The sequence below is a fragment of the Capra hircus genome, chromosome 11, assembly GCF_001704415.2.
Source record: "Capra hircus breed San Clemente chromosome 11, ASM170441v1, whole genome shotgun sequence".
Lineage (NCBI taxonomy): Eukaryota > Metazoa > Chordata > Mammalia > Artiodactyla > Bovidae > Capra > Capra hircus.
Genome location: NC_030818.1, coordinates 73560355 through 73587080, shown reverse-complemented (window position 1 = coordinate 73587080; position 26726 = coordinate 73560355). Strand labels below are relative to the sequence as shown.

Sequence of the window (26726 nt, the reverse complement as noted above, 5' to 3'; positions counted from 1 at the left end):
CATCACATTCCCTCTCCCTAGGAAGGTTGATTTGACCTGTCATTCCTACCTGAGTGTGGAGGACATGGTTGCTTTAACTGGCCATGCTTTCCAGCCAGAAACTAGAACTTTCTGTTGATGACAGGTTTTAAGGTCAATGAAAACTACAAGGGAAATTAAAAAGGTTCCTTATTCTTCTACTTCAACTGATTTTAAATCTCAATATTCAGAATTATCAATAGTTAGTCTGGAAATTTCTGTACAAAGCTCAGTTCCTTCGACTATGAATCAAGAAGAGAGGCAGTACTCACCCAATCCTCACGTTCTTCCAGGGCTCCTGGCCACCGATTCTCACTCAGGGAGCCTAATCTCTAAGCCATGAGACTTGAGGATCTCAGCTAAAGCTAGCATACATCTTCCTGGGCTGAAATATCAGGTAGTACTGTCTGCTGCTATATTCACCATGGAAACTTTTAATCACTTGGACAACTGCCCTTACTGATACTAAATAAGTTGTCCTGCCGGGGTGAGACAACTCTCTTCCCAGAGATCAAGGGACTGGGACAGAGTGCTCAGAAATCATCTCTCTGTGATACAATGCACAATTTGCAGGCCTTCCCCTCCACAGAGTAAGTTTATTAATTATAGCTGGGAGATAGGAGAACCCTATAATCTAATGCTTTAGAGATAGGTAAATGCTTGAAAGCAATAAACATCATTTGGTCATACTGGGAAAACTATGCGAAGTGCTACAAAGTATAATACTTAAAACAGTCCTTTTCAATTATACATATTTAAAAGTTGATTATTAATTTATTTTTCTGTTATCACAGGGAATAAGCACTTCCTGTGGAACCAAGGCATGTTAAGGGCAAAGCTATGATCAAAATTTAAGTCTCTAGCCTCTCCCACGTGTTTAAGTTTATAAATTAGTTTTCTCTCTTAGAGTAAGAATCTCAGGCTGTTTGGCACAGAGACTCTTCTCTGCTGCTATATAAAAGGGAGGGATGGCTTTAGATTATTTAAACTTTACCTGCCATTCTCCTTGCAGAATGGTGGTGGGGGGGCGGGGGCGGGGGCGGAAAGCATGGACTAGACAGGTGACTTTGGGTCTACCTGAATGCAATGGCATTTTGTCTGCTAGTAACTCTTTTAAAGGATTAACTTTGCTAGAGTTAGTGGTTATCAAATGTTTTTCCACCATAACCCACTGAGGGATCAGACATATTCCCATATTAACAGTAGTTTCTAATTATAATACATATAATTATTATAATATGAGGAGGTATATATGGTTTGGTAAAAGTCTCTCAGGTGACAATGACTCAATACCACTGTTGAAAATCACTGGTTTAAATCATCAACAATGATAAGATTTTGGGGAATGGATGATGATGCAACACATAAAGATGTAACAAGGTGATGGTGTCAAAGCCTTCACATTAGACAAGGTGTGCTGATCAACCTTAGACTTTGAATGTTGATTGAAAGATTTCATTATTTAGGCAAGAATGAACAGGAAAAGGTTTTACCAAATACCTCTGTGAATACATGGCTTTGGGACTGCACATCTCTGAGGTTTACACCCTTTTAAGTATAGTCTGAAGGAAGGAAGGGCACTTCACTTTAAAGAAGAATTTCTGACTCTGTGTTTAGGTAAGTGCCCAGGCTTGGCAAGGCTCCTTCTCTTTTAGAAGCTAATGCTTTAGCAATTATTTAAACCCTGCCAAACATAGCTGGTAGCTTCTCAAGAAAAACCCCACATGCAGAGTATTTTCCAGCTGGCAGCCCCGGGTAACAGAGCTCTCCCTCCCTCCAATCAGCCCTTGGCCACCCGCCGGCTGCTGCTCTCCCACTGACCGTGCACAGTGCTGCAGACGGGCCACATAGGAGGCTATCAGCGCATGCTCATCAGCCAAGTGACTGGGTATATCCTGGCTATACTGTAACCTAGGAACAACGGAGGCAAAGACAGCAAGCATGACACAAACACATACAGAGCGAGAAAAGAACGTGGATTAAAATGGGCAAACGTCAAAGAAAAATAGAACCAAAAAAAATCATGATAAGGAAAACAATGAAAAACCACAAGGCATAATGGAATATGGTGTTAGACCATAGGGAATACATCTCATCAATCCCTTCAACAAAAGCAGCCCCTTTGAAAACGGCTTTGGTGGGCGGGCTGCTACTACAGCCCGTGAGGAGAAACCAATGAGGGGGCCACTGAGGAGCCTTACCCACCAGGCTTGCCCAGGTTCTGGGCTCTGTGGTGGATGCATCTTGTAGGGAATGCCCTCTGGCAGGAAAACTGAGGCAGAGTGGGTCCATTTAATCACCGAGTGGCCCCTTAATGCTCCTATGGCTTGTGTCTACCTGTCAGAGTTTTCAGTTACTTTATATTACCAATTAAACCTTTTTATTCCTACAAGGATACTGCCTTTAGCATCATTCTATTTTCTCCCATAAAACTGATACTTATACAAAACTTGTTACAATTGTATTTAATTGACAATGTTGCATACAAGAATGAGGCTTTCTCTTACAGATATTTGGAAGTCCTTAAGCACGTGATCATCTTTTTTTTTTAAAACTTTTCACTAGAGAAGTATTAAAATATGCACAAAACAGAAAAAGTTATTTAATGACTACCATTTGGAGGAAGACATGGCAACTCACTCCAGTATTCTTGCCTGGAAAATCCATGGACAGAGGAGCCTGGCGGGCTACAGTCCACAGGGTTGCAAAGAGTTGGAAACAATTAAGTGACTGAGCACGCACACTTCACGGACCCATCACTAAAGTTCAACAAAGATCAACAACATCAACTTATTTATTCTTCCTTTTTCCAACATTTTGCGCAGGAGGGCATGGCTAGAGTAACACCAATTTATTATTTTGCCTGCAAATACTTGAGTCTGTACATCAGAGAAAAAATTAATACAACCTCGACACCATTATCACATCTGAAAAAATCAATAAAAATTCTTGAATATCTTAATCCATCTGAAAATTTAAATCTTAAAAAATATCCTTTTAAAGTCAAGATCTAAACAAGGTCCACACTTTGCATTTGGTTGATATGTTTTTTGTTTTTGTTTTTTATGTTGGAATTTGATTATATGTTTCTGTTTTTAATCTGTAACAGTTCTTCCTTTTCCCTGTTTCTTCCCTGTCATCTACTTATGAAGAAAACAGGTTACCTTGCTACATATCCTACATTTTGGAGGCATCATTAAACTTGTTTCTCTAGCCCCTGTGGGGCCAGATCTAGATGCTGGACCAAAGTTTTTGCTTTTGTTATTGAGACAGGGCTAGACTCCATCATATATAATATGATGTACTTATAAATCAAACAGGAGGTACATAATGGAGTGGAATGGAAATACTGATCAGTGGATTCAGATACTATTGGTTACATCTCTCTATTATGAACATGGCCATCAACTTTTCACCTAATAATTTTAGCACTTAAAATGATTCTTGCCTAGATATATTATTTCATGAGGGGTTACAAAAGGTTGACTTTCTAGTTTTATCATCTTTTGCATGTTTATTCATTTCTTCTATTTGCTTACTGTGAAATACCGCTCATTCAGGAAAGGTAAAACAAATGGTTAATATTTCTTATTTAACAGCAACAACAGAAAAATGAGCTAGTGTCTTAGGAGAGCTTTTGTTTGCTTGTCTTAATATCATTATAAACTCATAGATTTTTGTGTATCTGATGTGCTTCAATCCGTTACAATGGTATTCAAATTGTCCTAACTTTGGCCAGTGGGAACCCCAGGAAGCAGGCTTCACTAGAGCTTATTAGCTTCCCTGTTTGTACAATAAGATGCCTCAGTCTCATCTTGTATATATCCTGCTCCACACTTAGAATCAACCATTCTTCCAAGGATCCCAGGTCCCTTTTACTGAGAATGAGCATTCAGAAGCCACAATCAGGGTGCTAGAGTGCTCACTGTTCTTGGGTTGTCACCTCCTCTAGGCTTTTCAGTGGATAAAGCTAGGAAATTTCTATATTTTAGAGAGAATAAAACTGAGTTCTTTCACCACTTTCAGATATCATCCTATTTTCTAACTTGCATTATTTTCATTGAGAAATCATTGGAAAATTTTACCCTTGTTCCCCATATGTAACATGTCTTTTTTTCTCTAGCTGCTTTTAATTTCTTCATCAGTTTTTTTCTTTTCTTTTTTTGTGATTTGATTGTGATGTGTGTTGGTATGTTTTCCTCTGTGTTCATTCTGCTTATAGTTTGTTGATCATCTTGTATCTGTGTGCTTGCAGTTTTCATTAAATATGTAAAAATTTATTCAGAAATTTGGAAAAAATTATTTCCATGAATAATTATTTTCCTCCCCTTCTGTTAGACTGTTTGACATTGTCCCAAAGGTCACTGAAGCTCTGTTTTTCAAATGTTTTTCTCTCTGCTTCATTTTAGATAGTTTGTATTGCTTTGTCTTTAAGTTTAGTGAACTTTCATTTCGTAATTTCTGACCTACTGTTAAGTCCATTCACTAAATTTTTCAGTATAATCCCTTTCAACCCTGTAAGCGCTATTTTTTTCTTAAAGGTTTTAATGGAAGTAGACTATACATGCAAAAAATTCCAATCACATTTATACTATGTTCTTTTTTATTTCTCACATTTTCTCCACATTATGTTGATATTTTCTTTTATAAATATATTTTTAAAATATTTACTATTTGGCTGCACCAGGTCTTAGTCGTGGCCCTCAGAATCTTTACTCTTCACTGTAGCATATGGGACCTTTAGATGCAGCATGGAGGATCTTTTTTTTTTTTTTCCCTCAGTTGTGGCATGTGGGATCTAGTTCCTTGACCAGGGATGGAACCCGGGCACCCTGCACTGGGAGCATGGAGTCTTAACCACTGCACCACCACGGAAGTTCCTCTTTTATATTTTTGATACTTATCATGGATGCTTGAAAGTCCATGTCTGTTAGCTGCATCAAATGTGTTATTTCTGGCTCTGTTACGTTGACTAATTGTCTCCTGGTTACATGTCACACTTTCCTGCCTCTTCCTCTGTCTTCTGATTCTCCACTGAATGGTGCAAATGCTGAGTATTATGTCGCTGAACGTCTGGATTTTGTTGTCTTCCTCTTAAGAACGGCAGTCAATCTGCTTGTGAGCAGCTTGATCCTTCTGAGGCTTGTGCTGAAGCTTCATTAGCGCAGATCTAGAGTAACTTTATTTAGGGCTAATTGGACCTGCTCCTAAGATGCGGTCCTTCTGGGGTCTTTACTGAGTGCCTCAAGCATTCAATCTTGTCTCTTTACTTTGGTTGGTTAGAACTCAAACTATATATGTTGGTTAGAACTTAACAGTGTTAGCTCAAGTAGTTGTTCCACTGTCAAATCCCCAGGGGTTGTTCTCTCTCAGATCTTGTGAAATCTCATTACATGCAAATGCAGCTTAGCTCTTCAGATTTATGGAGCTCTTTCTCTGCACATGTACTCCTCTCTGGTGTTTTGCTCGGCAAATTTTGCTCCCCAACTCCAATCTCTACTTTCTTATTCTAAGCAAGACTGCCTTGCTCTGCTTATATCCTGCACTGGTGTCTGGCAAATGCATTTCTGCAGAACGTCTGGGTGATCATGGGGTTATCTCACTTGTTTTCCATCTCAGGAATCAGTCCTACACTACTTACTGTCTAATTCCTGAAAACTGTTGTTTTTACATTCAGACCAGTTTTCCAGGGGTTTACAGTGAGAGAGCTAATCTGATACCAGTTAGTTCACAATGACCAGAGTGGAGGTTCTTTCTGTAGTAACTTATTTTTATCATATCTTTGTAAACTATCACTCCAGTTCAAACTAGAATTCAAAACAAAGCTGGGTCTTTATGGCAGACAGATTGAGAAGTAGGTTATATAATCCTGCATACCAGGACAAAAGCTTTAGCTTTTACTCTGAAATTAGAATTTACTGGAAGGTTTTGAGCAGAAGTGAGGTATAACTTGTATTTTAATAGGATCATTTGCTACAGGAAGGATAAAGTGCCAGAGAGCAGGGGGAAGAAGCAGTCAATTAGAAGGCAGCTTGACATTCCAAATGAGAGGCAAGAGTGGCTAGGAAATAGTAGCTGTAGAAGTGATAATAAATAACAAGATATTAGATAGACTTTGACAGTGATTTTGGATAGATTTAATAACCTGACAGTTTAGATGGGAGAAAAATTAACGAGTCTGACCAAGCAACTAAGAAAATGGGACTGCCATTCACAGAGATGGGGAAGAATATGGGAGAAGCAGATTTGGTGGGAGAAGATATAGAATTGAGTTTAAAATATGCTAGTTATGAAATATATATTAAATACCCAAGTGAAGGTATTGATTAGGAGGAAGATATGTGAGGGAAAAGGTGAAAGTTCATGGAAAAAGTCTCGGTCAGAAAAAGAAGTTTTAGAGTAACTAGTATGCAGATTTTATCTGAAGTCATGAGTATGGATGGGATCACCTACAGTGAGTTGAGTACAGGCAGAAAAGAGAAGTGGTCCCGCTGGTATGCTAACATCTACAGGTCAAAGAGGTATGGAAAAATCAGCAAAGGAGGCCGAGAAGGAATAGGAAAAAAAAGTCAGAAAAGCATAGTATCTACAGGCAAGAGCAGAAAGTGTTTCAAGTACAAGGGAGCAATCATCTACATCAAATGCCACTGACAGGTCAAGCCCGTAAGTCCTGAGAATTCACCACTGGATTTAGCATGTGAAAGTCTCTGGTCTCCTTGACAAAAGTAGTTTTGACAGAGTAACGGGCATGAAAATCTGACCATGATGTTTTCCAAAGGAAATGGCAGACCAGAAATTGGAGACTTTTACTACAGAAGCAACAGTCCATTAAACTCCATTTTAGTGTGATACGAAGACTGCTATTCAGAACTAGTGTTGTCTGCCAGATAATTAGGGATCTAAGCCAAAATGAAAAGCATTAACAGTAGCTGCTTATGGCAAATGAGGAATTTAAATGCCCATGAATTTTCTGACAATTTTGTTTGGGGCAGACTCTTGAGAGTCTCTTGGACTGCAAGGAGATCAAAACGGTCAATCCTAAAGGAAATCAACCTTGACTATTTATTAGAAGGACTGATGCTAAAGCTGAAGCTCCAATACTTTGGCCACCTGATATGAAGAGCCAACTCATTGGAAAAGACCCCGATGCTGGGAAAGACTGAAGGCAAAAGGAGAGGGAACGACAGAGGATGAGATGGTTAGATGGCACCACCAACTCAGCAGACATGAATTTGAGCAAACTCCAGGAGATAACTGAGAAGAACAGAGGAGCCTGGCATGCTGCAATCAATAGGGTTGCAAAGAGTCAGACAAGACTTAGCAACTGAACAACAATGGGTGTTACCTCATTCTACTCACATTCAAAAATGTACCTGTTTTTTAGATTTACTTCTTGATAAACTCTTTCTTTTTTGATTATGCATACATGCATTAAATGTGCTGCAATGTGTATATGCAACACATATACAATCCCAACTTACAAACAGATTTTGCTTTAGAACTCTGTTTTTCTAAAACAAAGTCAATACTTTGGAATATTTTGGAATCCTCTAACAAATAAAATAATGAAAATACCTGTTCTATTTCTAAGCTATCAAAAGTTAATTCAATCCATAAAAGTAGGTGATTTGCATGCCTGAGTACACACAGTTTGAATGGCACTTCTGATGGAGATTGGGCATGTGAGTCAATGTTTGGAACATTGACTAGAGTCAGCACTGTGCCAGGACAGGAGGACATGAGCAAAACCCAGACGTGGATTTTTCTACTTGACTGTTAACATCAAGAGAGCAACAGTCAAGCAGAAAAGAGATGATCACACAAATAAGGAAAACTCCAAGCATACTGAGTGTTATGATGATAAGGACACTGTTCTCCTATGAGAGGAAGTAATAGTAGAATTTTTACCCAATCGGGAGACCAGCAAAGTCAAGGGTGATTAACATGAACCGAAGTTAAAAAGAGAAGTGACCGTGAGATGAATAAATTTCTCTCCAGGTACGCTAAAGAGAGTTCTTTCCCTCATAAGGCATCTCCCAGCTCTAAACCAATGGTAATAATGAGCACAGTTGGGGACAGAAGGTCCTGATGGGACTGCAGGGTCAAAGGCAGGATTTCTAAAAACACATTTCCCCAGACTTCTTTTAGAACCCTCAAGCTTCTACTGAATCAAATTACCTGGGAATGAGGCCTGGGAATATGCATTTGAAACAAGCTTCCAGGGCTCCAGCTGCACACTGCAGTATGAAAATGGCTCTCCAAGACAACAGAGGCTTGGGATCCTAGGTGACAGTCTCATAGCTCCAGCAGAATCTCCAGTGTTAGCAAGAGAGGGCGCCTTTGGCCAAGGTTAAGAACACACCCATGGGCACAGGTAGCGAAAGGAAGGGATCTGATGGCGGGTGGGAGGCGGTGTGAGGGGGTGGGTGGTTGGGATGAAGGGTAAGCAGGGGTGGGACAAGGTCAGAGACACTACAAGCAAGCATGCTAGAGCCATGCACACTCCTGGTAGCAGAATTATTTACTAAGTAAAAGGCAGCAGAGCATAGCAACCGAGAACTCGGGCACAGGAGTCAGGCAGTCTTGGGTTTAATCCAAACTCTGATACTTATTAGCCATGTGAGCTTGGGCATTAACCTCCCTATGTCTTAGTCTTCTCATTTGTAAAATCATAATAATACAAAATCTACCTCGTGAAATATTTACTTTAGAGAGTGTTGGGAGGATTAAATACCATAACATAGTAGTTACTATCAACAAAGTACTGTGACCCATCAGAGACTTTTACAGATCTTCTGTTTGTTCTTAGAACAATCTTCCAAAAAAGGCATTACCTGAAATCTTCTCAACTTCGTATTCCAGCCCTGACCTCTCCCCAGAGCTCCAGAATCATGTAAATTTGATGCCCGTTCAGCATCTTCCCTTGCCTGCCTAACAGGCATCTCAAGCCCAACATGTTCAAAATACAGCTCAATTCTCCACACTTTCCTTGTTCACCTGCCACTCCCCCCAGCTGGCTGGTTTAAATAAACAGCATTCTCATTCACCCAGTCAACAAGCCCCAAAGCTGAGAAGTCTTCTTAATTTCTCTCTTTTCCTCATGTTCCACATCTAATCTCTTAACCAGGTCCTGCAGGCTCTACTTTCAGAACGGATCCCCAAACCAGCCGCCCTTGCCACGCCCACTGCTGCCACACTCTCTCCCCCAGGGCCACTTGGGCTACTCCAAGGGCCTCATGACTGTTTTCTCTTCCTCCACTTTAGTTCTCTACAGTCCAGTCTCCACACTGCAGAGATTTTTTTAAATAACAAATCAATTTGGGGAGGTGATGAAAATGTTCTCAAATCTATCGTGATAATGGTTTTGCAACTCTGTGAATATACTAAACACCACTAAATGGTATGTGTTAAATGGACAAGTTGTATAATATATGACTTAGCAATCATCTGTTTAAAAAATAAATCAGCAATTCTGAAACTGCTATGCACACTATGAGCCACTGACCAAATATGTAAACGGATGGTGACTGATGGGAACCAGGTTTAGAGTGGAAGTTACAGCTAACCAAGAGGGTCCAGCAGGAGTGAGCCAGGTGGTACTGCATCAGAACCTGATATTCCAGTATAATCCATGTCCTTTATTTCTCAGCCCTCAGTGAAACAAGCAGGCAGTGCTACACGATGCTACATGCTTGAAATAACTGAAGAAGAAAACCCCTTTCCTAGCAGAAGAAGTGCTGATCAAGGGGCAAGCAGCAGCAAGATTTGGAGAAAAGGAGTCAGTTTCTGGATCAAGCCTGGTGGATTTTTGCCCTCAAGGAGCTCAGGGTCTTGAAAAGCATGAAACAAATGGCTAATGACAGTTCTATGATAGGCACAAGGTGCTACAGATCATAGAAGACGAACACTTCCTCTAGCTCTGGGGTGCTAGGGAAGGTCTCCTGGAGGTGGTGAAGCTAAGTTGAGAAGGCAGAATTAGATGACAAAGAGAAGGAAATAACAGGAAAAAGGATGGGAGGCACCAAGGCAGAGCAGCATATGCGGCGACCTGCTTGGCGAACTGTGAGTGATTCAGTAACTCTGAGAGTAGGTGCCAAGCAGAAACCATGGAATAGGCATGGCTGCAGAGGGTGGCAAGGGTCAGCTCAGAAATGAAGACTGTGCATTGCTTCTTGCAGAACTGCACCGCCACCTGTGGCCGTTTAAATTCAAATTAATTTAAATTAAGGAAAATTAAAAATTCACTGTGTTGCATCAGTCATATTTCAAGTGTACAGTACCCACACATGACTAATGGCTACCAGACGGGTTAGCACGGAACATTTCCATGCTCTTGGACAGCAGTGTAGAAGGGAAGAGCCACTGACGATTTTTATCCAGGAGCATAACATACTCAGACCTGTACTTCAGAAATATCCCTTTGGCCACAAAACGAGATTAGATTGGTGGGAGCAGACTAGAGTTTTCCTAATGAGATCCAGGAAAAAGGTAAGACCTTATACTACAGCACTGATTTGTTTTAAATGTCTGCTTATTAAAAGAAATTGGAACATTTTAATAGTTTGATATGAAGAGGGATAAAAAACTATGTCCATCTAAGCCAGACCAGCATAGGAGTTTGAGCATCGCTATAGGAGTTTCTGTCGTGTGTGCAAGCTCGTGGAGCATTTTAATAGCATCTTATTAGAAAGCAATGTGCTGCACCTAGTCAGCTTCTTAGCAGCAGGGACAGTCAAGAGGTATCCAAGGCAACAGCCTCCAAAGCATATGTAAAAGTGTGTGTGTGTGTGTGTGTGTGTGTGTGTGTGTGTGTGAGAGAGAGAGAGAGAGAGAGAGAGAGAGAGAGAGAGACTGTGTATATGTTCTACTGGCCATTTGTTAGATCTCAAGAATTCATGCTATGGTCTGGTTCCCTGACGTCCCCCAGGCTCCTCTAACTCACATAACCTTGCTAACTTCCTCCCAAAATCCTCCTTCTGTGTTTTGACCAAAGGTACCTAACTCAAGCCAGAAAGAAAACCAACCACTTCCTTCCTCAGCACCCCCACATTCAAAATGTACCAAGCCTGTCTTCACCCCCAAGATCCCTCAAGCATCTCAATCCAAACGTGGAGACACTCAACTCACGATTTCTCCCCCTAGACCTGCTCCTTCTTCCTCTCTGCTCTGCTGACGGTCCATCATGGATGCAATTCTTGCTCACATTCTGGATCTCAAGCCTCAGTCCAATGAGAGGAGGAAACTATTCACATCAAAGTTTAGAAGTACGGAGTTGGAAATACTCAAGCTTGTAATCTGTACTAACCTGAGTTAGAACTGCTGAAGGGTTTACCTTAAATGCTTGAATGGAAATGGAATTTAATCCCAACCCAGAAGCCACTGAAAACTGGCAGGCTGCCCAGGCCATCAGACAGACTCTGGAAACATGCCAACACCAAGACTCTGCAGTTCCCTAAGATTATGTGTTAATTTTCAATTACTCTGCTCTTCTTTCAAGGAAAAAAAAAATTGGAGAAAAAATAATTCCTGAGTTGCCTTGGAGAGGTTGTCACGAAGAATTCACACAAGGTAGTTGTTTCAGGGTGATGCTGAAAACCTCATTAGTTTTTGCTTTCCACCAAACTCTATTTTTCTTATTTCACAGAAAGAATCAGTGGCCCGAGTCCACATATGCACAGTGTCTGCCCCGACCAATTTCATTCTGTCTCTCTTCTCAGTTTCCCCACATCTCTTTTGTTTTCAGTCTGAAAAGGCAGCCTTCTATGGCTTCTGTCACTCCAGTTTTCTGTGGATAACAAGATAAGCTCTTTATCTTGGTGCCCAGTCAGAAAGCCATTTTAAAACCAGTATAGGACAACTCACCTCTTAACTTGGTCATGTTTCTATAGCTCAGAAGTAGTACTTATACTGCGGCACCTCCTGGCCTTTAAAAACTGCTTTCTCTTTCTTGTGAAGTATGGATTAAAGTAAAAAGGCTCCGATAAAATCTTGCCTTTATTTAAGGTCCCTTGCAACTGGTGACTTACTCAGGATCTGTGGCTCTTGTATTTACCTGTTCACCACTCAAAGGTGGTGTTATGTCCCACACAATCATCTCCATAAACTGAACAGAATAGCAAGAATTATTCAACCCTTGAGAAAAATTAAGGGGGTAAGGGAACAAAGGTCTCCTGAAACAAATCCATGCAAATGGAGGTGTGATATAATATACTTTCATGTGTACTTTTTTCAGAAACCACCTGAAAAAGCAGCTTATAATGACATGTCTCCTCAGCAGCCCCACCTTCTCCAGGGAAGTAGACTCACCCTTGTTTGTGAATTGACCCCTACCCATTCAACCATATTATTCTAGGTGGGGCCACTGAACAGAAAACACCGGGGTGGGTAACACGACCCAAGATGGATCCAATGTAACTTCCACTGAAAGTTTTCAAACTGGATCCACGTAGAGTAATGAGGTTACGAAATGTGAACACATGGGTCTCCTGGCTTTGTTCCTGCTGCGTGGAATGACAGTTACATTAGGGAAGAAGGAGCAGATGTGCAGTGGAGAGGAGCGAGGAGGTGATGGGTGGGGGAAACACCTACACTAGTTGAGTTCCCCTTGCTCTGTCTGCCCAGGGGCCCAGCCACTACCCCCTGCTCTGCCCACAGCCTGGTTACGAAAACAAAAAAATCTTCTTCTTTTCCCTAAGCCAATTCAAACTGAGCTTCTATTATTTGTAGCCAAGAGTTATGACTAAAATAGAAACTAATACTGGGGGTGGGCTGTAACTCTGATTGGAACTAGCTGAGTCAAGGAGAAGTGTCAATGGTAGCAAAACTCTCCATCCAGGGAGGGAATACGTCACTCTTTGCTACATGGCTACAGAGCAAGGCCACTGGTTAAACAGTAATCTCTGGGATCCTAGGACTTGGATCTTGTGCCCCTCTGGCTGGAGCCCCAGGCACTTTGGGAGGAATAACAGGATGCAGCAGGGCTTTCCTGAAGTCTTTAATATGATGTTCCAAGAGAAAGAGACACATTGTCTGGACGCCAGTGGCCTCAGCCCACCAAGGTGAGATGATTAGGACAAGTTGGGTTTTTATGGGGGTTGTATTGTTCCAGAAACCACAGGCATAAATCTCAGCTCTGGCAGGGTAGGGCAGGGGCAGGTGCCCAGTTATGTAGACATTCTGAGGCTGTAAGTGTTCTTACAGACTATGAGACATCAGTCTGTATTTCCCCCCACAGAGCCTTCCCATTCCCGGGTGGGCTTTCCTCCGGGTTTCTCAGTTGGCTTAGGTTTTAGATCTCTCCAGTCTGGAAAAATCAGTTACCACTCAGCCATCTGCTTTGCTGCTTCCAAAATGTTCTTGCTATTGTTTCCTCGACCATTTTTCTCTGTTGTTGTGGGCTTCTACTAAAAACAAACAAACAAAAAAAAAACACACACACACAACCTCTTGACTGTCATTTTCATGGTGTTTCAGGAGGAAATGGGCAGATATGGCTTAATATGTCCTATTTCCTGTGACTTTCCTTCCCCCCAGCTTCTCTAAATTACAATTATCCTATTTTCAGATATCTGCTGTTACAGACTTGTGAGTTGTAGTTGTGGCTGTGAGTTTTAAAGATGCGAGCATTCTTAAAACTTCTCATTTGGTCCATGGTAGACTAGGTTAATGAATCACAAAAGGGCTGATCCTGACGAATGGACATGACCCAGATATCCGGGACCCCATGCTGTCTGCAGGAGGTGGATAAGACCTCCGGGAAAGGTGAGTGCGCACTCGTAGTCGTATTGCTGCACTGTGTCAGGAAGGAAAGCTCGTGGGGAGGGAAGCGTGTGTGTGTGTGTGTGTGTGTGTGTGTGTGTGTGCGCGCACGTGCGCATGTGCACACTCTGCACACCTCTGTGCTGGGCAGCAAAACAGCACTCTGCCAACAACCTCTGGTGTTTTTCTATTTACAGGATCTCTGCTGCTCTTGACAAGACAACCTTCTTTAGGGGAAATGCTCCTCCCTCAATTCTCCTGATACAGGTCTGAGAGTTTGGCTTATCTCACACACATACACACACACACACACACACACACACACAAGGATAGGCGGTAATGCCATCCAGGACAACAAGAATCCTCTCCTGGAGTCTTCTAATCTGAGAGAGGAAAGGCACAACCTCTCGAGTGACAAGGCTGAGGATGTGAGTTGGCAGCCACTGGCACCTTGAGCAGTGGCTATTCTATAGGAGGAGGGAATGAAGACCACACTCTGAGAGGAGCCAGGAGATGGAGAAGCCAAGGGTGGACGTCTCGGTGGCAGTTCAGCTTCTGCTCTCCCCTTTCTTCTTTTTGCTGGGCTGTGCTGGTCTTTGTTGCAGCACATTCCAGGGGCTTCTCCAGCTGCAGTGTGAGGGCTACTCTATTTGCTGCGTGCAGGCTTAGATGCCCCATGGCATGTGGGGTCTTAGTTCCCCAATCAGAGGTCAAATCTGCATCCCCTGCATTGGAAGATGGACTCTCAATCCCCGGACCACCAGGGAAGTCCGTACAAGGTTGTACACAAGACTTTTCCAATGTTTTCATCTGGCTTAACTGGGTTTGTGCTTTTATGACCCAGCAATCCCACTTCTGGGCATACACACCGAGGAAACCAGAATTGAAAGAGACACATGTACCCCAATGTTCATCGCAGCACTGTTTACAATAGCCAGGACATGGAAACAACCTAGATGTCCATCAGCAGATGAATGGATAAGAAAGCTGTGGTACATATACACAATGGAGTATTACTCAGCCGTTAAAAAGAATTCATTTGAATCAGTTCTGATGAGATGGGTGAAACTGGAGCCAATTATACAGAGTGAAGTAAGCCAGAAAGAAAAACACCAATACAGTATACTAACACATATATATGGAATTTAGGAAGATGGCAATGATGACCCTGTATGCAAGACAGGAAAAAAGACACAGATGTGTATACCAGACTTTTGGACTCAGAGGGAGAGGGAGAGGGTGGGATGATTTGGGAGAATGGGAATTATAACATGTATACTGTCATGTAAGAATTGAATCGCCAGTCCATGTCTGACATAGGGTGCAGCTTGCTTGGGGCTGGTGCATGGGGATGACCCAGAGAGATGTTGTGGGGAGGGAGGTGGGAGGGGGGTTCATGTTTGGGAACGCATGTAAGAATTAAAGATTTTAAAATTAAAAAAAAAAAAATAATAAAGTTAGATTTTAATACCTGAAGTTAAAAGAGTTCAAACTATTGTACCAAACAAATGCACAAAGTCAAAAGTTTCATCCTGGAGGTTTTTGTTGATGTCAAACTTATATGAAATGCCCACAGAACTGTAAACATTTTTATGTGTATAAATAATTAAAGTCAAAGCTTTAGAATACATTAAAAATATCAGCATCATTTTTCATATTGGTTTGAATGTAAGGTATGACTTAAAATAGTACAATAGTGCAGACCGTAATAATGTAATCACATTCTGAACCTTGGGGAAATAGAGGGGCAGAAGCAAGCCTCAGAGTAAATTAACCAGCAGAGGGGCAATTTAAGTCTGTTTTAAAGTTCTGAAAGTTTGTTTGTTTTTTAGTATACTGTTCTGATTCTTTAACAGAAGCACATTTCTAGAAACTACTCAGTCTCAGACAAAGACGAAGTTTCTTTTCAACTATAGACATGTCAATATGAGAATATTAGAAGAATATAACGGAGGGCAAATCCCTAGAGGGGAATCTTTCAGGTACATAATTTACAGTTTCTCACATGATTGTCAGCATCTCAGCCCTTTATAAGTTTTTCTTCTGTAAAAAGTAACCATTACATTTGAGACCATCTTTTATTGGGCTAATGAAATATTTTTTTCACCACTGGGGCTGTGACTATTTTTATATGCATGGCCTATCAGAAAGGTAGAAATTGGAACTCTTAATTTTTTTCCTGGGGTGTTTTTGATACTCTGTGTGTTCTTGCCTGACTCAGTGATTTATGTCCTATGCTGAGCTCTAAAGAAAACCTCTTTCTGGAGAGTAGCCTTATGCCCCCCGAGGATTCTTTGCCCTGGCAGAGGAAGGATCTATGACTGGGATGACGTGTCAGGCTCCTGGCTTTTATCAGACTCTGGAGACACAGGTCTGACGACATTCAGAGGAGAAAACAAACACTGATGAGTCCTCGAGGAAGTAAACAGGGTACTATCTGAAATTTATACGGTTTAGTAACTGGGGCCAGGAAGAGCCAGATCTATGAGTTATGCAATTAACGTCTGTATGTTATATCATCATTTCATCCTGAAATGAAATCTCCTAAAGTTCTAAGGACAATATTGCTGGACAGGGGCACCTTGTTCCCACGCAGCCTCCCTAACAGCTACTCTTCACAGTAAGTCACAGAGCTCTGCCTCTGCTCCAGCCTCTTACGGCTTTGGCCTCGCTTGGTCTGCTGGTCAGCCCCTGGAGAGTCTGTGACTACCACCGCTAGCACTGACGAAGCCTACCCAGAAAGAGGTGCTAGCTGAACTGCTGACTTCAGAATATTCACCCAGGTTATACAGTATTATCTGAAACAACTTCCAGAAATCGTAGCTATTTTGTGACTGACAATGGCAGCTGGTCATTGACTACTGAGCTGGGGCTTTATGCAGCAACATCAAGCTTAAGGTTAGCAGTCCTCTAGACAGGAGCTGTGATGATTATTACTCCCAACTCCCTTCTTTCAGCCTGCTCAAGCAATGAAATATCATCCAGAAAAATGTACTCCCTCCAACAGACTCTAGCAACTACATTCAGCTGTGGGTCCCTAAATGCACAGTGCCCTTGGTCACCATACACTTAGGGCCCTCAGGGAGTCAGATGACAAAACTAGTAAATGAAGAGAACTCGGGGGAGTGAAGTCCTTGTAAATGGCGTTGCTACAACATAAAACCTGGACTTCTCTGGTAGCTAAGATGGTAAAGGATCTGCCTGTAATATAGGAGAACTGGGTTTGATCCCTGGGTGGGGAAGATCTCCTGGAGTAGGGAATGGCAACCCACTCCAGAATTCTTGTCTGGAAAATTCCACGGACAGAGGAGCCTGGTGGGCTACAGTTCATGGGGTTGCAAAGAGTCGGATACGACTGAGCGACTAACAAAACATAAAACCCACAAGCTGACTTCTTTCAATAATCTACCTTGTCTTCTGAGTTTTGAAACAGAAACATTCCTGAGTTGATATTTAGATTCTGGGTCTGGCTCTGAATGTTATGAGTGTTTACCATAAAAAGCTAAGGCCAGCAAGGGTGACTGTAAAATTGAGGCAGGTGGGAGAGCTTCTACTATCTTGTATTCTTTCATAAGCCTTCTGTTCCTCTTAGAGAGGGCATCCTCTGTAAATCAGCCCCACCTCCCCACCTGTTCTCTCAGTTCACTTCCTAAATAACAAGGACAGTATCTTACAACCTCGCATCCACACCCCATAATGTAGATACTATTATTACCCTCATTCTACAGATAAATCAACCAAGATAAGAATCTTGTGCAAGGTCAGGTGAGAGCCAGGATTCAAATACAAAGTCAAAGGGCTCAGAAATCTGTGCACAGTTGAGACTGCTCATACCACTCAATTTTGCCCCAGAGAAGCAGTGTAGTTACTGTCCTGCTGGAGCGTCCTAACAAGGCTGCAGACAAGCACTGTCATCTGGTCAGGATGCTGAGTGTCCATGCGGGTAACACTGTATTAGCAAGACACTGATTTGTTTAGTCCCTAAATCCTCTACTGCAGGGTGGCAGATTCCTACGGTTTACTCCTTCCTTTCTTTCTAGGGCTATTTCCCAAATTTGCTCGATGATAAGAATCACTTGGAATACTTGCTAACCATGCGGCTTCTCAGGATCTCAGGGTCCACTGGGTCTGAGAAATGTGTGATCCCAGAAATGTGTATGTTTAGCAAGTGACCCAGCTGATGCTTCTCATCACTCCCGGCTGGGAAACACTGCTCAGGGAGTTTTACCCAATGTGAACAAACATAATTGCTCTTAAGTATTAGTATCTTAAGTATTATATATATAAAGTCAAAGCATTATTACGTAGATGACATTTCTATAGTTAAATTAATCCAAAGCAATCAGTGCACATAGTTTTCTTCAGGTTTACAGTACAAAGTGCTCTTCTTCAGGAAGGACTTGGGGAGTTGGTGGGAATATCTTCAAGCTTTTTTGTATTTTTTTTTGAGCAATGACTGCTGGAAAGAATTCTTTATTGGTGTGCTCTTGAGAAATTTTCTGCATTGCTCTGGTGAGGGAACAGCTTAAATCAGATGGGAAGTCAACCATTTCATACAGCTCTTTCAAGTCCCGCCTAAGAGAATTTTGGAGAAGAGTAATGAAATAAAGAGGAGAAAGGAGTATACTGTTCTAGTGCCTTGAAGGACCCTAAGGAAAGTCCTTGTATAATTAAGAGAGAAACTCAGGCTTTTCAACTTAGATACTTATAAATTCTATACAGAATGATGTAAGAGAACATAAGGATTTAGCTCAATTTATGCAGTCCAATCAGAAAGTAGTAATGATCTTTGACTCTCCAAGAACTTTAATGCAAAACTGTTGAAATTCATGCTCATCAAAATATTGTTTAATGTTAAAAAATAAAGATATCTCAAACAAGCCTAATCCACTTTGACACCACATTCACTGGTTGTCACAAAGCAACAGTATCCACCTCAGGCACCACTCAAAAGCAGATTCCTTCAGTTGCTATATTTATAAGTTAGTAGGGAAAAAAAAACAGGAGGATAAAACATAGAAGATAATACAAAAAGACAGTCAGAGGAAGAGAAGGAAACCCAGTCCTTTCTGCCCTGTGGAACGCTCTGCTTCTCAGGGCAGAGGTCAGCAGCCAGCTCCCAGCGGGGACTGAGGCACAAGCATCACATACCTCTTGGTGGGCGTGGGCGCCCCGGAGGACATGTGGCTCACCATGGTGTCATTCAGGTTCGTTGGAGGGCGAGGAGGACTGGAAGAAAAGACATTGACACTATATTAATAATTACCAGTGAAATGAGGGGAAACAAATGGAAAAGTGATAAGGGCAAAGGACCAACTACTAATATTGCTCCTGATATGCACAGAGGGATCCCTGAGGAATGGGGCTAGAAATCAGTACTTTCAACCTAAGTAAACTCAGCAAGAAGGTCAAAGCCAAAGGACCCTAGAGCTACTACCCAATAGGAACAGCAAATTGTACCCAAGTGGCTGAAAGTTAAAGTGTTAGTTGCTCAGTAGTGTCTGACTCTTTGAGACCCCAAGGACTGTAGCCCACCAGGTGTCTCTGTCCATGGGATTTCCCAGGCAAGAATACCAGAGTGGGTAGCCATTCCCTTCTCCAGGGGATCTTCCTGACCCAGGGGTCAAACCCTGGGTCTTCTACATCGTAGGCAGATTCTTTACCATCTGAGCCATCAGGGATGTAACTCTGGTGGCTCGTTTTATAGTTTTAGCACCCAAGAATCTGAATTCTGATTCCAGGAAGGCATTTACAGGAACACTAGGTGTGTGGCATTTGTGGTGTATTACAAAGGTTACAGCAGCAACATGCCTGCTTTTCCTGAGATTTGGTTAAAGTTCACGGTCTTCCTTCAGATTTAGTTTGTATACAATTTACTGAAACATTAAAATTGTTAAATACTAAGTTCTTTTATCAATCCTTTACTAGAGTATTAACAATGAGGCCATATCTGTAATCCAAATTTAAATTTGAAGGTAAGCATTTTTGATAACTTTTCTTTATTGGTCAGTTTTCTGGACTCAAGGTTTCTTTCTTCCTCCTATGAGTCTTGAATGAATGATTCCAAAACTTACCAAAAAGAATCTGTGATTCTGCTTTTCAGCCATTCTTCAGCCCCTCTCCTTACCCACAAAGCTCAGTTACAGAGGGCTTCTGTCTTACACTTGGAACCACATGACTATTGCTAAATATTCCTCCTGGGAAATCACTCACTTCCTCTCCTGAACTGAAAGAAGTATTTTTCAGAGAAATTTGTCCATCAACAGCAGAAATGTGAGGCAGAGAAGTCCTTCTCTCATATTTAGGTGTTTGAGAATGACCTCCTGGCTCCTTCTTATCTCTTAATAGCTGAGTTAATTATGAAATTGTTTTTTAGAGGTTATATTTAGCAAGCCCTAGTGAATACATATATGCGTGCATGCATGTTAAGTCGCTTCAGTCGTGTCTGACTCTTTGCGACCTTATGGACTGTAGCCCACCAGGCTCCTCTGTCTATGGAAGTCTCCAGGCAAGAATACTGGAGTGGGTTGCCATTTCCTTCTCCAGGGGATCTTCCTCACTTAGGAATCGAACCTGTGTCTCTTACATCTCCTACATTACATTGGCAGGCAGGTTCTTTACCACTAGCACCCTAGGAAACCCCGTATATTTTGGCCACACCATGTTGTATGTGGGATCTCAGTTCCTCGACCAGGTATGGAACCTGCGTCCCCTGCACTGGAAGTGCGGAGTCGTAACCATTGGACCGCCAGGAAAGCCCCTATCCTAGTGAGTATTAAAGGACCAGAGCCTTTATTATTTTCGCAGGTTTCATAGTACGTTCAAGCACAGACTCAAGGGGAAAGTTTCAGGTAGACCCAAAGTACTGAGAGATAGGTGAGTCTACCTCTACACTTCTTTTTTAAAAACCAACTTTCTGGATAGGGAAATATTTTTAATGAATTCTCATTTAATGGAGAGGATCAAAGATGGAAAGTAATTTGCAGGGAACAGATTTAGGTCTCTTGATTTTTAAGCCACAGCACTATGCTTATTGTCACACATTTCTTCCTTTGTGTGACAAAGTAAGACATTCAGAACTGAAATATGCCTTTTGAGGCTGGAGTTCGATTCCACATTATTCATCTCACTACCTACTTTCCAGGCAGATATCCAGTTTTGCCCCCAAATTTCAAGCCTATTAATGGTAGTGCTGTGTTGAGTTATAATCCATTGTTTTAGGCTGGTTATTAACGGAAGTGAAGATGAAAATTAGCTTCATTTTACCCCAAACTTATATTCTTGCGATTCTTTTCAATCTATTGTCCAAAGGGAATGAGGAGACAATTCCTGTGACTGAAACAAGTCCAGCACGATAGCTTTTCACTCTTGAAGGCATCAGAAACATTTTGGTCCTGCAAACACAATGCGCTTTGCCTCTTTAATATACTATTATTGGCAACCCATTTTCAATATAGATAAGGACATGTTCATGTTGCTTTCAGAACTTATGCAGTTACCCAGTATATTTCAATATTGAAGATACTACTGCATTCAATTTCCTTTCTGACATTCTTTGAGGAAAAATGACAGTAGAAAAAAAAAAGTTTGTTTTAATTCCCCAAACATGGATCCACATGATAAAATTCATGATTTGTAGCATTCTGTTTGGTCTGATACCACAGAAGTTTTTAATAATTATCTCTTGGTAGATACCATGATCAATTTTTATCTTACAGCACATCACATATAGCAAAGCTTCTCTAATATTCAAAACCAGACAGTAAGGATTAGATTGCAAGTTATAAATTAATCAGAACTGCCCACAAATTTCATACCCTTTCTGAACTCCTAACATGTTTTGTTAGGGAAATAGGTATGTGTTTATAACCCAAGATCGAAGAGGCATCTGAAAACTTAAAGGGGGTCTTGACTGTAGAATCTACCACTAGACCCACTGACAAAGCCAACAGCTTAGATGTGGTCTCAGGAGATGTAATACATCAAAAATACTCCCAGTTTCAAAGAAAAAAAATGTCATAGTTCTTGCAAGACAAAACTGAAAAGAATGCTTCTTTTAGGTGTGTTAGACATTAATGGTGCCAGTTATAGAAACTTACTTACAAAGTAGGAGAACTGACACAACTCACCAGATCAGTTGTGTTGATCTTTACCTTCAAAACTTACTGACTACCTTGAAGCAAAGCCCACCAGATGTTCTATATCTCCCTTTGGTGAAGATATCAGCAAGGACTTTTAGACACTAACTAATTCTGTGATATCCAAGTGACCATCAACTATCACTCAGTACTGTGACTTGAGGGGTTCCATCTTTGTTAACAAGACAGGCCAACTTTTTAGATGAGGAGATAGAAATAGATGAATGATCTAGATAAAAGGTAATTTGCTAGTCAGAAGGAGTAGATATAAAAAAAGATTCAGGATCTAATTCTTTTTTCTTAATATATATTTTTTGAGAATTTGTTAAGTATTATTATTATTATTCTTGGCCATGAAAAAGCAAGGCTTGTGGGATCTTAGTTCCTTGATTATGGACTGAACTTAGGCCCATGGCAGTGAAAAGCACGCAGTCCTAACCACTGGACCAGCAGGGCATTCCCAGTATAATTTGTTAATTCTTAATCAAAAGGAAAGAGGCATACCTACTGGGTACCTACTCATATAAGATAAGTAAGACCGTCTTTATCTTAGTGACCTAACTATATGTATATGCATGTATGTATGTGTGTGTCATCACACACATCATCATCACAAATGCAAACTATTGGGAGCAGCAATTCAAGTATACACAAGTGTTGAGAATTCAACAGATGAGGAGCTGTTATCCCTGCCTGGAAGAATAATGGGTTAACAGTTTTCAGGTAAAGTTACATTGAGGCGAGAGTTTTCCAGATATAGAAAGAAGGGTAACCGAGGCAGAAGAAATGCTAAGGAAAAAGGTACAAAAATCCAAAAGTACATGGCATACTTGGGTCTCTGATTTATTTGGCTAGACTCAAAGGCCCTGGGAGGGGAGTAGCCGAAAGATGCATCTGACAGGGAGATTAGGGCGAGAGTTTAATGATATCTGTTCTATCACAAGCTAAGAAGTTTGGACTTTATACTATAGGCAGTAGGGGAGGCACTAGAAGTTTTTAAGCCAAGGATGACATGACTATAGTAAGGTTTTGAAATGGTAATTCCAGAAGCTTGTAAAATACTGGTTTTAATCTGGGTGAACATAGGAATCATCAGGGAAGCTTTCTGTGCTGAGATACTCAAGCTGTACCTTCAGCTTAGTGAATCTGAATCTTCAGGGGCAAGAGGATTCTTTCTAATGCAACCCCCATTAAAAAATCATTTATGTGAAGAGGTTCGGAAGGTGAAAGGAATGGAAGCTGGGACCTCAATGAAGAGGTTATGGCAACTGTCCAGATCAGCGATTACCAGGGTGGACATTGGGAGTTAAGACGGGGAAGAGGCAGAGAGAAAACATTGCGGAGGTAATATAGATAAGATGTGGCGACAGATTAAGTGCCTGTGGTCAGTGAGTAAAGAGTAACTGAGATTTACCTTGACTACTGGGTGGATAGTGGTAATACATCCAAACTAGGGATCACAAGAGTAGGAAACAGGATTTGGCATTGGACTGGTAGGGGTAGAGAGAACGAGCAGAAGGTAAAGATGAATAGATTTCAGTGGTGAAGTTGTTGACTCTGAAGTGGCACTGATAAGTATAGGTAAATGATATCTTACCTGTATCTTGCAAGCAGTCAGAAACAGGAGAATGGAACCCATGTGAAAATGTCAAGTTTGAAAACATTTGAGCGTCATCATTTAAACTGTAGCGGTTCATTTGAGTACTCTGATCATTATAAAGGTACATTTTATTTTTTTAGGTGGAGCAGGATAAGTTTGGGGAAATATCCAGTAATAGGGGGGCTTAGATAACAAGTAGAGAGCTTCTGGTTACTGGTTAGCCAAAACTCCTACTAGAAAGTAAAAATTTAACTTACTGTATAAGTCAGTTTTATGTTTCTTCTCCTATGACCAGACCACTCCAATTCATTCTGGTGGATACTGTGAAATGTAGACTAGCTTGAAATTAAAATTACCATAGAATCTCTCATAAGATTTTTAAAACCAGGAATAGATGAAGAATAGCTCATCATGCCTTTAAAATCTTCCAGGACAAATTATATATAACTGTGCATTTCTTTCTTTCATTTATCAAATATTTGTTGTGTCTCTACAAAGTGGTAGGTACTGTGCCAACTACTGAGGATAAAAATTAAAAGGACAGAAACTTAAGTCTTATGAAGAATAAAAATACAGAAAAAATAATTACAATATAATGCAATAAATATTTAATAAAAGTAACAAAAACTGCAACATGCTATGGGGAAATACTGAGATCAGTTCACTTCATAAAGAAAAATAAAATTTCAGTGTACTAAAGAATTAAGTATAAATGTTTATATAAAGCAGAAGCACACCTACAGGTCTATGGATAGAGAGGATTTTCTAAGTTCAAAAGCAATGAAAAAATTAGGAAGAAAAAGACGGATGAATTCTAATGATCTAAAAAGTCATTTGGGGAACTATTTCAACAAATGTGACAGAACAAGAATTACCAGCCTTAACATACAAGGGATTCATACAAACTGATAAGAAAAACTACTAAGACTTCAATCAGACGAATGGTCAAAGTGAAAACACACCATTTAAAAGAAGAAACACATATAACAATATAATACTTTAGTTATGCAGAGCAAAGAAATTTGCTAACATCGCAGACCATTTTCCCTTGTAAAAAATTACAATATTTTTAAAATTTAAGGTAATCTTAAAGCTAGAGAGGATTTTATCGACAAGGCCCTTAACTGACTATTTTAGGCAAGAGTAAAAGTATAAAATTAAGCAAAATTTCTATAAAGTAATTTGACAATACGCCCATCAAAGATCTTTTTAAAAGTTCAAACATTTTGACTCCTAATTCCCTTTCTAGGAATATATTCCAAGGAATTAATCAGAAATATAAAGATAATTTTACATTTAAAAATATTTAGGAAAATACTTATAACAGAATAATTCTGGAAGAAATCTAAAGTATTCAAATATGAGGGAAAGGAAAAGTAAACTATGGTATACCAATAAATATAGTATATTATGCTAGCATTAAAAAATAATCCTTATGAAGAGCCTTCCAATTACAAGAGAAATAGCTTATCATGTAAGAGGTAAAAAGAAGGGTAACATAACTATTATATTAGCTAACCATTATTGAATGTTTGATATGCATCTATTAGACAGTGGTTAGGACTTTAAAACATCGTTTTATCTTTACAATAATCCTATAAAATAAAATTATTTATACATATACACACCTGGTCTTAGCTAAATAATATGATGTGTAAAGCAAAATATTTGAAGGAAATATGTCAAAATGTTAAGGAAAGTAGAATTATGGGCATTATTTTTCTTGCCTATTTATACTTTCCTGTCCTCCAGTTTTTCAAGTTTAATTTTTTTCTGATTTTCAGAGAAAAACATGCTTAATATTTTAAAAATATATATTTAAAAAAATAGAAAACTTACTATACTGACTCAAGTTTTCTAAAGTGAGATTGTACTGTTTCTGTTATCACTAAGAAAGCAAACTGCAAAGGAAAGTCTTTTACAAACCCAGAGAGAACTTTGAGACTGTTAGTAGAAAAAAGACCTGTTAAATGGTTTGAGGTGATCCCAACTTCCACACCTCCCCCAACATTCCTACCACCACATTCCCAAAAAAAGCAAGGAAATAAAACATTTTAGATCCATCTATATTATCTCCTCTACTAAACTGCAGGAAATATACATGGTTTTTTATCACTGTATTACGAGCACCTGGCATACTATGAGACACAGATTAGGCTTGCAGGAAATATTTGATCATGAGTCAGCATGACGTCGTGTGCAGTGTGTAAGAAGTAACCTTTCTGTTATATTTAGCTGTGGTGAGACTCTTCTCCGAGAATGGAATAATGACATTTTTAGCTGTTATATTTGGTAGGTATGCTTGTAGCTATAGCACACTTTCATCTGTGATTTCGTAATGGGATCAACACAGTGGAGAGTGCCTTTCATAACAATAGTAATACTGAGTGCTTCATACATGCCAGATTCAGTTCTAACATTCCCCATGGATTTGCTCATAGAAACCTCACAACCACCAAGGAGGCAGATCCTATTATTACCTTTATTTTATGGATGGAGACAGTGAGGCACAGAGAGAAGTAATGCACCTGAGGTCACAGCCAAATCAGGCGGCAGAAGCCGGGTCTTGAACCAAGGCGGCATGGCTCTTGGGTCTGTGTTCTGAATCATTACGGTGCAGTGGCTCTACTACCCTTGCTCTAGTTTTAGGAAAACTTATGACTGTTTGGCCTACAAATTAAAAGCAACAGCATGGGGACTTTCTGTGGTCCAGTGGTTAAGACTCTGTGTGCTCAGTGCAGGGGGCCCGAGTTCAATCCCTGGTCGGAGAACTAGATCCTACATGCTGCAACTAAAGAGCGCATACCCAGCTAAAAAGATCTCAAGGGCTGCAACAAAGATCAAAGATGCCACGTGTTGCAGTTAAGACCCGGTGCAGTCAAATAATCAAATAAATAAAAGTAAATATATGTATATAAAATAAAACCAATAGCATGATGTTAGATCATAGCTCTTGTAAAGTCACTTCTATAGGAAAGATAAAATGATTAATAGTCCTAGGGTATGGTTTTGGGTGATTTATTCTTTCCCCTTAGAACTCTGTATTACAAATGCTTCTATTTGGTTGCATTTTTAGCCACCTCTAGGCTGTTCCAGTGTTCTTGCCTTGAGAATCCCAGGGACGGGGGAGCCTGGTGGGCTGCCGTCTATGGGGTCGCACAGGGTCGGACACGACAAGCGACTTGGCAGCAGCAGCAGCAGGCTGTTCCAAG

General features: G+C 40.5%; 1 protein-coding gene and 1 long non-coding RNA gene across 7 annotated transcripts in view; one reads left to right on the top strand and one right to left on the bottom strand.

Moving 5' to 3' along the window:
• Window positions 1-26726, bottom strand: part of DTNB (dystrobrevin beta) — a 239978-nt gene that overhangs the window by 61745 nt on the left and 151507 nt on the right. For 4 of the 6 annotated variants that reach the window (XM_018055540.1, XM_018055543.1, XM_018055546.1 and 1 more), the window contains exons 10-11: window positions 18928-19005; window positions 1840-1929 (exon numbers count right to left, since the gene is read on the bottom strand). In XM_018055540.1, coding sequence (XP_017911029.1) covers window positions 1840-1929; window positions 18928-19005 — 168 coding nt within the window. The remainder of the gene's footprint in view (window positions 1-1839; window positions 1930-18927; window positions 19006-26726) is intronic. The other 2 variants (XM_018055544.1, XM_018055545.1) reach the window with 1 other exon arrangement.
• LOC106502649 lies at window positions 12805-14528 on the top strand. Its single transcript, XR_001296293.2, has 3 exons — window positions 12805-13076; window positions 13675-13779; window positions 13974-14528. It is a non-coding gene; the product is annotated as an uncharacterized LOC106502649 (long non-coding RNA).